This window comes from Biomphalaria glabrata, chromosome 10 (genome assembly GCF_947242115.1).
Source record: "Biomphalaria glabrata chromosome 10, xgBioGlab47.1, whole genome shotgun sequence".
NCBI classification, from domain to species: domain Eukaryota; kingdom Metazoa; phylum Mollusca; class Gastropoda; family Planorbidae; genus Biomphalaria; species Biomphalaria glabrata.
The window spans coordinates 36159088-36176727 of record NC_074720.1 but is presented as its reverse complement, the minus strand read 5'-3'; the positions used below and the strand labels follow the sequence as shown (position 1 = coordinate 36176727).

At 37.9% G+C, this 17640-nt stretch overlaps 2 protein-coding genes across 2 annotated transcripts in view; both read left to right on the top strand.

Moving 5' to 3' along the window:
* LOC106062446 (glutamate receptor 2-like) overlaps positions 1-17640 on the top strand; it is a 74548-nt gene that overhangs the window by 21416 nt on the left and 35492 nt on the right. The window lies entirely within an intron of this gene.
* On the top strand, positions 9250-10354 carry LOC129928597 (adenylate kinase 7-like). Its single transcript, XM_056043319.1, has one exon. The coding sequence runs from the start codon at positions 9407-9409 to the stop codon at positions 9869-9871; it is 465 nt and encodes a 154-aa protein (XP_055899294.1). The 5' UTR covers positions 9250-9406; the 3' UTR covers positions 9872-10354.

The window sequence follows — 17640 nt, the reverse complement described above, 5'->3', positions numbered from 1 at the left end:
CTGACATTTTGATACAAGAACATGGTAGTACCCTCCCCTCCCTATTTTAAATGCTTAATGTTCCAATGTTTTGATCGTTTTTTTGTGTTCAACACAGTTTTATTGCCCTTTTTGACATGCTTAAAGTCGGTATGGAATAGGCTTGAATATTAACCTTTAACGTAATAACCCATTGGCATGATTAGGTCAACGGCGCGTGTTTACATGTATGTACGTCACTTCCTGTACATCGACGATGGCAAGTAAACTTTGAACTTTTAGAGTTAAAAGAACGTAATCGATGGAAAATTCCTGTTTGTTTTTTTGTCCTAAGTTTTTTAGTCGAGATTTCTTTTTTTGTCCTAGGTTTTTAGTCGAGATTTCTTTTTTGCCCTAGGTTTTTAGTCGAGATTTCTTTTTTGTCCTAACATTTTGCTAGCGATTTGATACAAGCTATCATGTCAACTATAGACTTAAAAGGAACTTTATAATTCTAATTATATTTGCACATTTTCGAATATGTTAAGACAACTATTTCCAACCTACGGTCCACAGGACATGACTGGCCCATGACGCGGTGTTATTTGGCAAATGCAAACTTCTGGTCACAGTGCATTATGAGCTGGACATTATTTAAGAAGTGTTTGAAGTGTTATCCGTGTTATAAGGCGCTTAGTTTGAAAATCATTAGGAATAAATCTAGATCATGATCGGCTTTGGAAGAGGTCCATCTAGGGAAATGATACGGAAGGTCTACTATTTCGGTGTTCGTGAAGTATATCTAAGTAACTGGGAACATTAGAGATGGGTGACGTAAGAATTTGAATATTTAAAAAAAAATGTTGCATACAAAAGTTAAGTATCCTCTTGCGATATATAGGATCAGCTGATTCTGTGGCCAGCACAACGACCCACAGCCTATACTTTATCCAACCTGTTACAGTTGGGTGGACACAGGAGTGTCCCAAAAATCCCAAAGTCCCAAGTCCCAGTCTTCACATAGATTCAAACCGGAGAGGCCCTCGAATCGGAAGCCAATCGTTTTACCAGTCAACTAGAAAGCCCCCCCCCCCAATAATGGGTTGAAAACATGCTATTTATTTGTTGTTTGTTGTGTATTTCTTTTCTTTTAGTTTATCTATATTTTATTTTTATTTTTAAATAGTTTTCTACGTGAAAATGGGGCATTTACTACATTGCCTGATAGATCATTGAATGCTATGCAGTGCCTAGGCAAAGTGGGAAATGGAGAGGCGTACGCTGTCTACAGGATGCTTGGATTTCGTACTTAGCTAGAAATTTAAATCATTTGAGGGCCTGGGTGCTTGTCGTCTTTGGGGGCCCCTGCATTTTGCGTAATATTTAATTTTCTATGTATAAAAGCACTCTTTCGGGGGCCCCCATCAAGTGGGGGCCCGGGGAAATTTTCAAAATCTCCCCCTCCCTTCACCAACCTTTGCTACGCCACTGGCTTTCTTCCTGTGGGATATATTCTGTGATACAATATTATTGGATAGGATACAATCTTTATACTAACAGACATATACTATCAATTAAGCCTTTAGTTTGCAATTTATGTAATATAAATAAATATATACAAGATCAATGAGAATGTATATAAAATAATTACTTTACACAAAATGACGACCTTATAATAATATAATAAAATAACTTCATTACTTACCACATTAAGCTCGATGCTATCATCTGCATTGTCCTGGCTTGGATTTTTTGAGTTGTCTGTCTGATACTATTTCACTCATTTTTAACAGGAACACATCCAAGGGACACAACAATTAAATATATACTTAATAAAACTTCCTATAACTAGATGTCTATTCAGTATACATTTTTGTACAAGCCCTAGCCGTATTCTTCTGTCATGCACCCGTATTCTGAAACGTCATTTGTCTGTCTGACTACGTCACTACGTATGACTACGTCACTACTTTTACCGTCGTAAACAATGCTCGATATATTTATTTACAAAACTAACATAATCTCTAAACTAAACTAGGACACTACAGACTATCCATAGCAAAGGCGTAGGAACCAAACGTGCGCCCGGTGCAAGACACTTTATTGGCGCACCTCGTGTCCCCCATTTTTCATGAACATGACACAGAAATATAGGCTTATGAATAAAAAAGCATTTACAAATAATAATAAACCTTAGAATGTATTGCCTAACTAAAATATCTACAATATTTTTTGGCGCCAAAACCCGGGACTATCAATAAATCCAAACGACAGTCCAGCGCGCAAACCGCACGACCAGGCAGCCATCCGTAATGACGGGTGAATACTACTTGTTCTCCCCCCTCTTGTTTTTTCGTGGGATAACTCTATGGGCAGAAATAAAAGAGTGAACTCTCCTTTACGTCTTCTCGTCCAAACTCTTGAGCTATAAAGAGAATTATATATATAGATTCAGTACTGAAGAGATTACATTACCAACAAAACTAACGTAAGTTCACGGTTTACACAACAGTTCACGTTAACATTGTTCATAAACTGTCCAAACTTGACCATCGCTGGGTTGTCCATTGTCTTCTGTTGTAGACGAACGAAAATAGTGTGATTCTTTCGGAAGGATTAGTCCTTACCTCCTATGGAAGCCTAAAGGTTCCAAGAAATATAAATATTTTGTTGGTGTGTTTGAATTCCTAAAACTGTTTTTATGTCCCACAGAGTGGGCTAATCAACAAAAAAAAATGTTCATGTACATCACTCAGTCAAAAGTCCAACGCCATTGTATACAGGCTGAAAGGTCCAGTTCATCAATTATAAAGTCATAGTCGCAGATTTAGGAGCATAAGCGAGTGGTCTAAACAAGATCAATATTGCATGTTCATTTTTTTTTTTTACCATTGGTGACAAGAAGGTGTCTACATACTCACTGATCTCAGTAACCCGTAAAAGGAGAGGGGGTGGGATGTACTTTTAACATGCTGACTGGTTGGAGTTGTTGATAAGTATGTTATGTGAGGATGTCTGTATGTTGATATTGTAATGAAGGCACTGTGGCTGAGCGTATAGCGCTTGGCTTCTGAACCGGAGTCCTGGGTTCGAATCCTAGTGAAGCCTTGGATTTTTTATTTCAAGATCTTTGGGCGCCTCTAAGCTCTAATGGTCGGTGAAAATTAAAAGCGGTTAAACTCAGTTGGTCATGACCGTTGACCACAGTTCTGAAATGGGAACTTGACTTTTTTTACTTTTGATATTGTAAAGTGTAATATTCTACGATCATTTAGACTTAAGACCTAGAATGCATATAAAGACTTTTACTTAGTTGTAGACTTTATTCCTGTATGTTGCTTAAGGTTGGGTTAATGCGCTTCTCCATAGAGTTTCTGGGTTGCATACGGATCAAAACATTTGTATGTCAGTCTAGGCGTTGCGAAGCAAACGTTTGAGAACCGTAGAGAAGCTGGTTTACCAAATGTCTGATGAGTATCTCAGCTACAACTACCTAGTGAAGGTGACGTGAACGACGTAGAAAATGAAACATCGTTTTTTTTTTTCTTTCTCCACGTTTGTGTTTGTATGTGTGTGGGGAGATGAAAGTACTAACAAACTAAACAATAACAACACATTTCCATAGTTATCTTACATTTAGACCTTCATTTTGGAAACTAGAGTTAAAAAAACAAAAACAAAACTGCAACAGAAGTTTTGGTAAGATTATTACGCTGACAGAGAGAGAGAGAGAGAGAGAGAAGGAGAGACACAGAGAGAGAAAGTTATACAGAGAGAGACATACACAAAGAGAGAGAGAGAGAAGAAGAAGAAGAAGAAGAGAGAGATAGAGAGAGAGAAAAAGATATACAGAGAGAGACAAACACAAAGAGAGAGAGAAGGAGCGAGAGAGCGAGGGATAGCGAGAGATAGTGTGAGAGAGAGGGGGAGAGAGAGAGAGAATGTAATGAGATTAGGTATTAGATTCGATCAGAAAGTATGTAAGGAGTTACAAGCGATCTGCTGTATAGAGACTGACTATGTAAAATGTTAGCTCTTCACTATTATCAGTGATGTAATGATAACTCTACATCATTGCTCTTGTCTAGCGGTCGTGGTGAAGTCATTTCATCTGCCATTGGTGTTAATGTGTATTCATTGGAAGTCATTTCATGTCCAGTGAATGTCATTCCATGACGAGTTGATTTCATTCCATGTCCAGTTGATGTCATTCCATGCCTATTTGATGTCACTCCATGTCCATTTGATGTTCTTAGATGTCCAGTTGATGTTATTCAATATCCAGTTGCGATGTGTTATTTCATATCCACGTTATTATTTCATGCCCTGACATTGTTATGTGATGTCCTGCAAGATGTCATGATGTTTTTTGTTTAACTTTCCTGTTTTCTGGCAGTGTCTTTGTCTTGCTGTGCCATTGTCTTGCCGTATCTTTGTCTTGCCGTCTTTTTACCTGTCTCGCTCTTTTTTTGTCTCTGTCTCGTTGTCTCGCCATATCGTTTTCTCAATGTATCTTTACCTTACTGTTTCGCCCTTTCTTTTTCACACTCGTTGTCTAGTTATAGAACTCCGCCTTAGGATTGTCCCAAGCCCGGCTGAGAAAGGGGGAGGGTTGGGCGTAGGGCTAGCTACCCTACCCTCTAGAAAAAAAACACTAGCTACTGAAACACCAAAGAGCAAATCAACAGAAGTCACGGACCTGGAAGAGGATGGACCTCCTGCTGGAAGGTTCATGACGCATGTCGGTGAAAGCCAGAGTCATCTGGAAGCTGACAGGCTACAGACCATAATTTCTACCAGGACCACCATCATTCGTCTGAGATGGATAGATCACACCCTTCGCAAGCCTGCATCCAACATAACAAGGCAAGCCCTAACCTGGAATCGCTAAGGAAAGAGGAAGAGGGGACGGTCCAAGAACACATAGCGCCGTGATGATTTGGAAGCAGATGCCAAGCATATGGGCAAGACGTGGGGACAGTTGGAGAGACTCGCCCAGAACCGAGATGCCTGGAGGAAGCTGGTTGGTGGCCTATGCCCCAGAAAGGACCACAGGCAGAGATGAAATGAGATGTTACGTTATATCTTTTGTCTCGCTGTCTCGTCGTACTATGTCTTACTGTGTCGCTGTCTCGTCGTACTATGTCTTACTGTGTCGCTGTCTCACTGTTTCGCAGTCTTTATGTTTCATTGTCAGCTATTCTTTATTTAGTGAATGAGGCCAAACAAAATGCTATTTTAATAGTAATAAATTGTGTATGTATTTATTTACAAGATCAGCACTTAAATGCCGTATAAAAATAACATTAAAAAATAGGGATGACAACTTTGCAAGGCTAATAATAAGTGGTAAGAGGCATCCAAGCTGAGACCAAAATGATGTTAACAAAATATTCAACAAAATATGAAAAAAATATTTTAATAAAAATTCGATTTCAAATGATACGCTAAACACATTATTTATTATTCGCGTAGATTGAGAAAAAATAATTTAGGCGATAAATACAGTTGACATTTTAATAACCCTTTCTGGATCAAAGAAAGAAAGTATAAATTGTTTTAGAAACGCCAGTTATAAATTTATAAGAAATGAAAGTTATCCGTAAAAAATATTAATTCTGTTATGCTTTCAATAATGCATAGCCATAATCTAAATTATCGTCTTTATGGTCTCCAAATATTACTTATATTTTAAAATAAATTGATATAGTTTCATCTTAATCTTTTTGAACGAAATAAAGACTTGATTGGTCAAGATTAAAATAACCAGATCTAACCTTTGATCCCTTTACTTGCATGTAAAAACGATAATTAAAGTTGTTGGTCATACTGTGCACAAATATCCGGAAAGCATTTTGTATGTTCGATTGAGTATTGATGACAGAGTGTTGTCGACTCAATCTCAAGTAATACGCTCACAGAAACCAGAGGCGGGGGGGGGGGGGGTGTATGCAGACAAGAACCAAACTGTCTATGGGTCATAAGTTCCTAATTTTTCCTCGGGGATGACTCCCGAAGCCTTTCGCATGTTCGGACTGCAAAGAAGCAGAGGTGTGGATTCAGCTTTTTATTTTTCTTTGGTGGGTAGCCAGCCAAAGTTAACGCGCCCCTCCTGTTCGAAGCTTTCTGGTTTAGGTGGCCCTTAACCTTTCTCCCGTCAGGAACATCAGTTTCACCAGACATCTGAGCCAGGAGCCGAAACTAAGAGTATTTGTCAGTAAGCTGTTTGAGACGCAAGCAATTGAATGCATTTTATAGGAATTTTGGATATCCAATTCCAGTACTTTTTTTGTGACAGTACGCACCAGTTCGGCATACCGGCACCTTTTTAATATGGGGAAAAATATTAGTTTTCTTGTATTTTAACGTTTATTATTAATTTATTAGTAGTTAAAAGTTAGGCAATCCATCGTTTAGTACCGGGACCAATTTCTTTACAAAAGAAAGCACTGTTCATTACCTCCTCTCAACTTACACAACCAAATATTCAAAACCAAACATAAATTGATTGGGACAGACTACAAGTCACAGAATATAATAATTCTAGAGCCCACCGTAGTCTGAAGACATTATACTAAAAGGTAGCTTGTATCACATATCGCTATATTCTGGCAAACCCTGCGATGTTGCTGATCTCAAACTGTATTGGACCTAACAACTGAGCGAAGAGGGGGAACTGCTGCGTGACCGACAACGTCCGACAAAAGTCAATGTCCAGGCTCTCTATTTGTTCCAATCTTTACAAGACAACCCATGGTTGTTGTCAGACTAAAGGAGGTCACTGGCAGTCTATTTAACTGCCTCACTGGCCGAATCAGAAAATGCATTTTTTGGGCAGCTGACGGTGTCACGGGCTCGATACCCGATATGGATAAAAAAGAATGTTAAATTATTTTTTAAATTTATTTTATTATATTTGAGGTTTAATAATAAAGGCATTGTCATTTTTTTTAAATATTTATAAAAAAAATAATTCTTGTTAAAGTTTTTTTAATTAGGGCCACCAAATTCACTTCGCCTAAGGCCTCCAATTGTGTCATGCCGGCCCTGTGTGAAGTTACATTAATCTAGTTTAAAAATTGTTTGAACATAACAGACAAACATAATTGGAAGCATGACAAAAGCACGCATGTCTTCTGTGTTATCTAGTAAAAAAATAGTTCTATATGACGTCATTGTTTACATACACTATTGTATTATTTCCTCTTTGTTAGAGACTTTCATTAATTGTTTACCATGGATTACGCGTTAGGGAATGGACAATAACATCAAAGGAATTGGGGGAAAACCCGTTCAGTAGGACACACCACTCTTCAACCAATAGAGAAGGAAATCATCAAAAGAAGTGTGGAGTTGGGATTTGCGTTAATACAGAACAAATATTCCATCTATTTCTGACACAGTGCCATTGTACCATCCAAATGCCCCGCCGTACCCACACACACACACACTTAAACAAGGTTTCTAATTGTCAAACACATCTCCCCAGCACTTCAGCTCAAGAGGTAAGTTTGTCTACAAGAACCCCACGACCTGAGCATCCACTCAGAACTGAATCCAAATAATCAGCTTAAGGTCTGGGAATCCAGAAACAGTAGTGTACTTAGGGTATGCGATTCCTGGTGCGGCAGCTCTTTTTGATGACCTTAAAAAAAAACACGCAATAAAACACTGAACATTTTTTAAAATTCAAAACAACTTGCATTTAACAAAATTCATTTGAAAATTATAGATCTAGATCTGCTGGTGACACTCCCAAACAAATGACTTTCTATTCTCACTCCTGCCCCTTGGACTCTATCGTACTTGGATAGTAATTTCCTTAACTTCAAGAAATGTCTTTTATTTTGTCATTCGCGTTTTTTAAAATCAACCCTTCGTGTTGCCCAAATAATGCCGGACGGGAACCGATACTTCGAGAATTCGAGGGGGTGGGAGTTTGATGCCCCTCAGAAACCTATTTCTCCGTGCGGCCTACCCTCACATCTCTAGCCACGCCACTGTCCAGCAATTTTGAATTTTAATGAAATAAAAAAAATGTTATAAATTGCAGGAAGATGGGATGTAGACATAATAAGTCAGAATCAGAAAAAAAAAGAGTCTTACGTTGACTGACTTCCAATACACAGAGTGTTGGCCCCCAACAGAAGATCTCCATAGACCAGGCCTGCCATAGACTCCTGTCCTAGGCTATTCTTTCCAACTTGTTGCAGATGTTACTAAACTGTATAGAGTATCCGCCTCTAGTTTGCGTGACCAGGTGCTTTTAGTACCACATATCTTTCTCTTGCGTCGCTGGTTCCACTTCAATGCCTGCCTTGTGATGTTAGTTGGTGTTTTGCGTAAAGTGTGCCCCATCCAGCCCCAGCCTCTCTATATACATTATGTCTGTTGAAATCCAAATGAGACGACATTGTCTTTTGGTTGTTTATCTTTTAAAAACAAAAGTAATGATCGTTACGTCTTGTGATTGGAAACATGGGGGGGAGGGATGGTGATCAAGCTCAGACCATCAGCCTTCGTGGAACGTTGAACATTGATGCTAAATAGGTTTGGAGAGAGAGAGAGAGAGAGAGGGAATGATAGACGAAAAGAGAGAAAGTAATAGTGTGTGTGTGTTAGACAAAGTGAGAAAGAGTGAGAGAAGGATAGAGAAAGAAAGAGTGTGTAATATACAGAGAGAAAGAGAGAGACAATGATATATTGCAATAGAGTGTGATAGAAAGAGAGAGTCTGATAAGCAGAGAGAAAGAGTGTGACAGTTAGAGAGAAAGAGAAAGAGGGTGAGAGAGAGATAAAGAGAGAAAGAAAGTGATAGTCAAGGAGAAAAGAAGTAAGAATGATAGAAGTTAGAGAAAAAAACGAAATAAACAGAAAGATAGAAACAAGACAGACAAAGAGATTATAAAAAAAAGAGAAAAAAGAAAATGAGAGAAAAAAAAAGAAAGCTAGAAAGAGAAAGTGAGATCGGTGAAAGTGAAAGAATGAGTTAGAAAACGAAAGGATGAAAGAAAGAAAGATACGGCGATGCAAAGAGACCCGACGTACTATTATCAGCTTTACTTAATCCAGGAAAAACATTTTTTGCTCAACTTTAAAAATACAAGAAAGAAAACAAATTCTTTCAAAAAGCTCCCATGGGAAATTCCCGATTTCCGCTAAAACTTTCACACACATTAGAAATCTGAGTATACTTATGCAAAGACACCTCTAGACATTATTTGACTGTGAAGTTTCCAATGTAAAGGAAAATAGCGGGGCTATTTTTTATTTTTGCTTATGCCAACCTCTCTGAGCTGCCATTTTTGGTCCCCCTGCTCCAGGAAAGACTACTGATGCTAAGCAGCTGTGTGACCTATTCAAACTACATCATACACTAATCAAGAATGTCATTGATGAGGAGCTTGAGAACTTGAAAACCAAAGACAATAGGACCAATGAGGGAGACATGGAGGAAGACACTGATAACTCAGCTCAAGAGGCCCAGGACCAGCTAGATCAGATCAAAGAAAGCCAAGAGAATAACAATGGGAGCATCGATGATCACTTCATCATTCGATTCCTCCGTGACCGGCTCAAGCTGCCATGCCTTGTCACAATCAAGGCTTCATCTTGGATGGTTTCCCAAAATGCTGAGGCCAGGGATTTGTTTATAAGTGAAGAAGAAGGTGGTGAAGGAGGAGCCAGAAACTACAACAAACGGATCATGCCTAAGTTTGTGATTTGCCTTGAGGCCACAGATGATTTTCTAAAGAACCGAGTCATGACCCTGCCTGAGTCTGTTGTTAATGCCACCCACAACACAGAAAAAGAACTCATCAGGCGTCTCTTGGAGTACAGGACTCAGAACTCAGATGATGAAACTGTGCTGAACTATTTTGATGAGCTGGAATTTCATCCAGAGAAAAATTGACTTTAATTTTGATACTTCAGAAATGATGAAAGACACGGTAGAAAAAAATTAGAAAAAAATTTTGGCAGTCCCAGAAACTATGGGCCTACACCTGAAGAGTTAGAGGAAATGAAAAGAATAGAAGAAGAGCAAAGAGAGAAAAGAGAAACGGAAGAGATAGAAGAAAAAAGCTAGAAGAGAAGCTGAAGAACTTTAGGAAAGGCGAAGAAGACAAGAGGGATGGTCCACTAGGCTTAATGAGGGGAAGAGAGAAGAACAAGAACTGCAATCCCCAAGTAACTACCTGATGAAGCATGTGATGCCAACATTGACTCAAGCTCTCATTGACTGCTGCAAGACAAGACCAGATGATCCCATTGATTATCTTGCTGAATATTTAATTCAACACAATCCACAAATTGATTAGAGTCATCTTGGATCCTCAAATTCTCCTAATCCGACTACCATCATCATTAGACAAGCAAAATACTAAAACAAAAAAAGTGAGTAACTACAGAGAAAAAAAATTAATTAAAATTTTTTGGTGGCATATCGGACTACACTCCTGATTACCCCTTTTCAACCCCCCCCCCCTCCCCCGGGACACCAATGCAACCAACAAGCCCCTTCCCTCCCTTAATTCTACATCTACACGGGTGTTTAGCGCATGCCACAGATGGTCTCAAGTCGATAAAGGTCAAGGAGTACCCTAGATGAGCTTAACAGACAGGGTGTAAATGTTGTGTATTTTTTCCCTGCAAGAAACAACAACAAAAAAATGTGCGTCAATCTTGTGGGTGTCTAATTAGTCTTGAATATTATATTTCTACCCCGCCCATCCTGTCATCCTCCTGAAAATAAACATCACCCTCAGGAATCAAATAGAGCTTTTTATTTGTGTAACGTTTAGGGAAGAAACGCAGCGGGAAGCCACAAGTTTGGACTGCTTAATGCTTCATTCAAAACAATCCAAGAGGCTGAACTACTCCCTTTAGTAAATATGGGTTGGGTGTGGGGGGGGGGGGATCGTTCATTTGTCCCACCCATTCCAAAACGAAATTTTTTACAGATTGACATGGTTTTTCTACAAGTCGCCGAGCTCCATTCATAAAAAAAATACGATAATTCAAACAAGAGCATGAGAAAAACTAAAGCAAATTGCATTGTTTGAATTTTACCTTAACCTAGCCAAAATAACAAAAATCAATCAATCAATAAATAAAGCAAATCTATAGTAACCTCATTACAACAACTTGGCTAAAGATGGAGAGGGGGGATGAAGTTCACCCCCCCCTACTCCCGATTAAAGTATTTCGCGCATTGATCTGTTTCCTGTCAATCACTGGGACTCATTCATAAGAATAAATCTACATGACTCCAAGCAACATCCTGTAAAAACATTTAACTACACTCACACAATTGTATGGGGAAAGGGACGAAGTTCAACCCCTCTTCCCCCACCTCTATAAAGAATATCTCTCACCAGGGGCGGACTGGCTATATGGGCAAACGGGCAAATGCCCGGTGGGCCGGTACCAAATGGGCCGGTCTGGTCGCGACCAAAGAAAAAAAAATTCAATGCAGACAACTTTAAAAAAAAGTGACAGCAGCAAGACACAAAGGCCCGAACAAGTTTTCTTGTTTTTTTTTTTTTAATTCTTATTATAATTAATTTTATTTGAAATTCAACAGAGAATATAAAAAAAAAACAAAAAAAAAAAAACACTATACACTGTACGTATTATCGTTTGCAAAACGTTAGACCGTACTTTCTGATATGCACGAGCGGCATGGACTGCTTTATGTCTTCAAGGTTGTGTTTGGCCTGATCATTTTGCTGGTCGACAAGGGCCTTTGATGGCACTGCCATTTTTTTTTGCTCCTTCCCTCCCCCGTCTTTTAATGGTTCCAATGAAATTTGATCAAAAAGAGGGATGAGAGAGGTTAAGCTAGAAAACATTGCTATAACGCAGCAAAAAAAAAAAAAAAAAAAGGCGCGACGATTAGCTCTTTAACAATACTTAATAGAAAATTAACTTTAACACATACACACAGCCGCGAAATTGCAAACCACCCAACTTATTCACAGCTCAATATGGGCATAAAGCTCTAGTTTCTGCGATTTGAAAAGAAAAAGTAAGTTTCTTGTTGTTTATTTGTAATAACATAGATCTAAAAATACTACACTTAAGGCTTACACAAAAAATATTTAATCTAGATCTAAATCAATTTTTATGCTATTATAATTAATGGCAAACTTATGCTTAGTATGAAGTCATTAATGATGAAAATAATTACAATAATTTATAGATCTATAGCGCTGTCACATCCGATATTTAATGCAAGGAGATTAATACGCCGCTATTTTGCAGGGCCGGTCTTAGGCCACTGCAACATATGAGACCGAAGGATTCGCACTTTCATGTGACCCGCGCTAATTCAAGGTGTATAAATTATTAAATTAAACCATTTTATAACTTAAAACAGATTTCCCGCGCCCTCCTGTCGATTAACCAGGACCTCCTGGAAATCTCCCGAAATTGAAAAAATATACGAAAAAGTCCTTAATAAAATGTACGGAAATATATAGAAAAAAATTGTCATTTTGGGGTGTCATTCAATATGGAAAACGCCAATCCTACGCGCTATTAATAAAAAACGGCATTGTGCATTAGCCGTAATTGTGTAATCAGGTAAAAGAAGCTTCTCGTGCCTCAAACTAATGAAGAATTAATTGAGGTCAACAATTCTCAAAGATAGATTGAAACATTTGGTAATTCTTTCTATTGAGCGGGATCTATATAGGAAACAGAATTATTATGATATAGTGTATGACTTTGCTACACGCAAGGCTCTTAAAGTAATTCTGTACGTAGTAAAGAATGAATAAAATGCAAAGACGAATTTATTTTCTAATACAAACTCTTAAATTTCACTTATTGTCCGTTTCCCTACCCAAACTTGGCCCCGCGAAATCCGTTTCGAATAGGGCCTAATAATACTTTAGTCCGACCCTGCTATTTAGTGTTTGTAAAATGTGTGTTTGTAAAATGTTTTACATGTTTCCGATATTCATTCAGAGTTGACGATAGTTTACTTCCTAGTCCAAACCTCCCGCAAGACGAAGGGGGTGGGGGTGGGAACGGGCAGGGTTTTTTTGACAGTCCAGCGCGCAGCTATCCGTAGCGAGCTGTGAAAACGTGCTCCCCCCCCCCTCTTGTTTTTTTTTCGTGGGATGACTATCCGCAGAAATAAGAGAGTGATCTTTCCTTTACTTCTTCTTCTCGTTTAAACTGTTGAGGGAAGAAGAGAATTATATATATATAGATAATTAGTCATAATATATTCATATACAAATCGCGTTTTTGAGAATGTACTAGAAGGAAGCAAGAGCTTTTCACATTAAGTAAGTGCCTCTCTAACCGTTCTGCTTTCTCTTATCTTTTAATGGAATGGGTTGCCTGAGTCAGCCAGGAAAACCAATGATTTAGCATAACGGTATTTTAAGTCACAGAACAGCATGCATGACTAGATTGACACATGAAATGCGTAAGACCTAACAATCTTATTTTTTAAAGAAAAGTCTGTAATCTATAAGTTATACCAAAAAGCTTCAAACTCATTAGGCTGCTATTGTATTGTTTATAGTTTTCAGACTACATGCATGTATAAATAGAATACATTATGTAATCATACGAATGCATACATCCAGTTTTCGATGCGTTATCAAACTTTATATATTTGTAGAGAATTAGGCTTACGCCTATAATATAACACATAGGCGTAGTCGGAAGGGGAGGGTCTTCAAACCATCACTTGCCTCAGACCTCATTGTCTGAAAAGGAAACTTTACTTACTGCCCCAGTGCAGCCAACGTAAGCAAACTACAGTTTCCAAATTTCATGAGCGTAGCCAAAAGGGCTTTTGTGGTTTCCTGTCCCAATCCAATACAAAAATTAAAGCATTTTACCATTTTCTACCAGTCGCTAGACTCCATTGAATAGAAGATTTGGTTTTTGAATTTTTTTAGCGGAAGAGTAGCAGGCTAATTGCATTGTAGATACCTCAGAATATGCATTTTTAAAAGCTTAAAATAACGGAACTAATGCTTGGTTCCGGGGCTTCGTAGCTCGTAGCGCCCCCCCCCCCCCGACTCCCTATCTGTTCTTTGGCGGTGTGTACTGTCTTTCCACTAATTATAGGGTAGAAAAAACGTTTGAATGAATGAGATATCAGAATGCAGTGAAGATTACTTACATATACATACACAGTAATATATATAAATTGCGGAGTGTGGTAAAAATCCCCCCACACCGAAAATATATGACATGACATTTGTGGGCCGGTTTAAATGGTAATGCCCGGGCCGATTTTGATACCCAGTCCGCCCCTGTCTCTCACATTCGTCTGTCTTCCTGCCAGTGGCTGGTTCCATTAAGTCAAGTGAATGCCAGATTTAATATTTAACCGCACTTTTTTTTTGTATAGAAGAATGATCAGTTATTGAGCTGTAAACTTCTCTGAAGTAACGTATCGAAACAATTCTTGTCATTAAACCTCTCAAACACTTTTCTACTATTTAAATATATTTTTTTCTTTTTGGAGGGAAGAGAAGCTACTCAGAAAAAAAAAAGATGGTTAAATAATTGGAGCAGACGATACATCACGTGACTATATATATATCCATTTAATACGCATGCGTAAGATAGGAAGCCATAAAAAATTCATTGCAACACGTGTATAATTGTATAATCTTAAAGCTGAAACTATAAAGTCAAGTTTTGTTTCGTTCAGATTGTGATTTTTATTTTGTGCCTGCATTTTTCTTTGATTTTTTTTTCCACTTGTCAGAAATAGGAATTAAGTCTCAATTTTTAATACACCAAAACAGCTTTAAGATTGCTCTTTGGAAGTGATAAAAAGCAGATGGAAAAATACTTGGTAAAGATAAGCCGGAAGTTATAAAATGCAGATACTTTACAGTTCAAATATCCCACTGTGTATAAGTCAGTTCAAATTACTCCTAAGATGCGATGATATACAGTGGCGTAGATAGGGTGGGGGAGGAGGGGGGAGAGTTTGAAAATCCCTTTGTGACCCACTTGAGGGAGCCCCCAAATGATTTTTTTTACATAAAAAAAAATATTACTCAAAATGCAGGGGCCCCCTCCCCCGGGCCCCCAAACGATGGAAAATTCCTAGCTACGCCGCTGATGATATATAATGTCTGAAGAAAGAAACAGAAGCTTAAATTCTATAACCAGAAGTTTGATGATTTAAGGCAAAGAGTATTTGGCGGTACAGGGACAGAAATTTTTGTGGAGGCCCCCCTACAATACACGAAAAGTGTATTAAATGAATAAATCCACTTTGTAATAAAAATACTAATATCTAAAATCATGTCATAGTATAAATGAAAGAGAGAACCTGTGCATTAAATTAAATCTTCTTTCGTTAAAAAAAATAAATTAAATTGCATATTTTAGTAACGAAAACTTTATATTTTTTAGGAACACTATAAGCGGACGCGTTTTTAACGACAAAAGTGTTGCCAACTATACGATCTGTTGAAATATGGATTTTCGGATTTGTATCACTATAGTGAGGGCCTCTATCTCGAGGAATCTCCAAGAGTGTAGCCTCGCCTGCCCTCCCTTAAATCTGGCCCTAACCACGTGACATTTTGTTTATTATGAAATGAAATTCATAAAAAAACAACTATTTTTTAATTATTATTATTATATTATAAGTCGTTTCGGTGTTGCAAAAACTAGTTTAAATACGGTATATATGACCTCCTTCAGTCGCCAAGCGACTATGGATCATCTCGGTGAGATGAATGTCTGGGCATTAGCTGTGGTCGGAACGATGTCGCCCACACATCAGTTCCCCCCTCGCCACGCAGCTGATGTATCCAAAGGAACGGCAGTGCCAATACGGTTTGGGGTCAGTGGCATCGCAGGTTCTGCCAGAGTGTAGCACTGGGTGCTGCAAACTGCCTTAGGGTCGCCAGCTCCTGATTTTTCCTCAGGGTTGACTCCCGAAGCCTTTCCCATGATTAGGTATAGCTGCAAGGCAACAGAGGTTTGAATTCAGAGTTTTCCTTCTCCTAGGTGGGTAGCCAGCCATGGATAACGAGCCCCTCCTACCCGAAGCTTACTGGTTAAGGCGCCAGTTACTCGCCTTTGCCCCTTCTCCTGTTAGTGAGAACAGTTCCGCCGGACTCAATATCTGAGCCACACATGAAGGCCAGGAGTTGGACTGGTTGTCAGAGGCTATTCGAAACGCATGCCATTCGGAAGCATTTTATTTTTGGTGCAGATAATAAACACAGAATTTTTCAATATTTAAAAAAAAATGTTTGAACAAATAGAGGTGTGTCCAGCATTTAAATTCCCTCAGACCTTTTTTTTTTTAGCTTCTCCCCTATAAGGAAACGTTGCTGTTGTGTGCTCGGCTTGTCTGTTCGTCTGTCTGTTCGTCTGTGTGTCGTGATCTAATATTACAGGCAAACTCATGTAGCTATTTTAATTTAATTTTAACATCACATGTATTGTGTTTGAAATGGGCGCACGGTAACTCTTGGTACTCTGAAACCGAGTTCTCGTTTTTTTTTTTAAAACAAATTATGCAACATCTTTCTGATATACATGCACCATTTATAAAACAAAATTTACGCGGTATATATTAAATGAAAAAGGCATGTTAATATGTGCTAAATAGGTAATGGTAAAAGTACTTTAATTAATGGTTAGTTCTGAAAATAAGTACCATATATTTAATAATTATAAGACTGTTAGTGATAGAATCCTCTATCCATCTTTCCCAGCGGCGCTACAGTCCACTGATGCCTCTGTCTGCATAAAACACATCTTTCTATTAATACTTGTCTTGAGCTATTCGTCTCCATGCCCGAACTCTAAATTGTTGAAGATCTGCCTCTGCATCTTTACTCCAACGTATTCGTCGTCTGCCCTTTAGTTTTTGCTTCTTTGTTTTCTGATCCTCCTTAAAGGTGACTTTCCCAGCGAAGTCTGTTCTTTTTTTTTCCCCATTGTCACTATTGGTAGGTTCTCCTTGCTAACCATGTCGGCTTTAAGAGTTACACCTTTAAAATTCTTATGTTTTCTTTTCAAATTTAAAAAAAATGGTCGTACAATAAAGACCTAATTGTTGTACTTCTTTTTACTCTTTATATAGGAATTAGAGATATATAATTATGTATTTAAAGATGTTCATGGTAAACATCTGGTGTTACTTTTAATAGAAATCGTACATTCAAACTCCAAACTTTCAGTATGAGTAAAAATTTAAGGATCATAAAAAAACAAAATTATAAAAAACAAGCAAAAATTTAAAAAAATTACGTTTTAAAAAGTAAAACTTATATTGAGTAAAGGGAGAGCACTCTTCAATTGCCGAATGTTTCTCAATATTGCAAGAATTATCTCCCCTTTTCTACATTTTTAAAGAAATAATAATTACCACTGATTAATTCATTAATTTGTTAATTTTTGATTGAATGATGAATAAATGTGGGAAGTTTTATATTTATCCAAGATTTGGAAGTGGGAAAACAAAAAGTTGAAAAGATTCCAACATAGACAGAGTGAGTTGATATAAAGTTTGAACAAATATCACATGTACTCTACACAATAATTGAATTGCAAAAAAAAAAAAGACAAACTAAAGTGGTATCTCAAAGTAATAAGTGGGCATACAAAAATGTTGGTGTTCAAAATTCAAACTAACTAACATCTATTTTTTTTTCCAAGTTTAAGTTCGTTGAA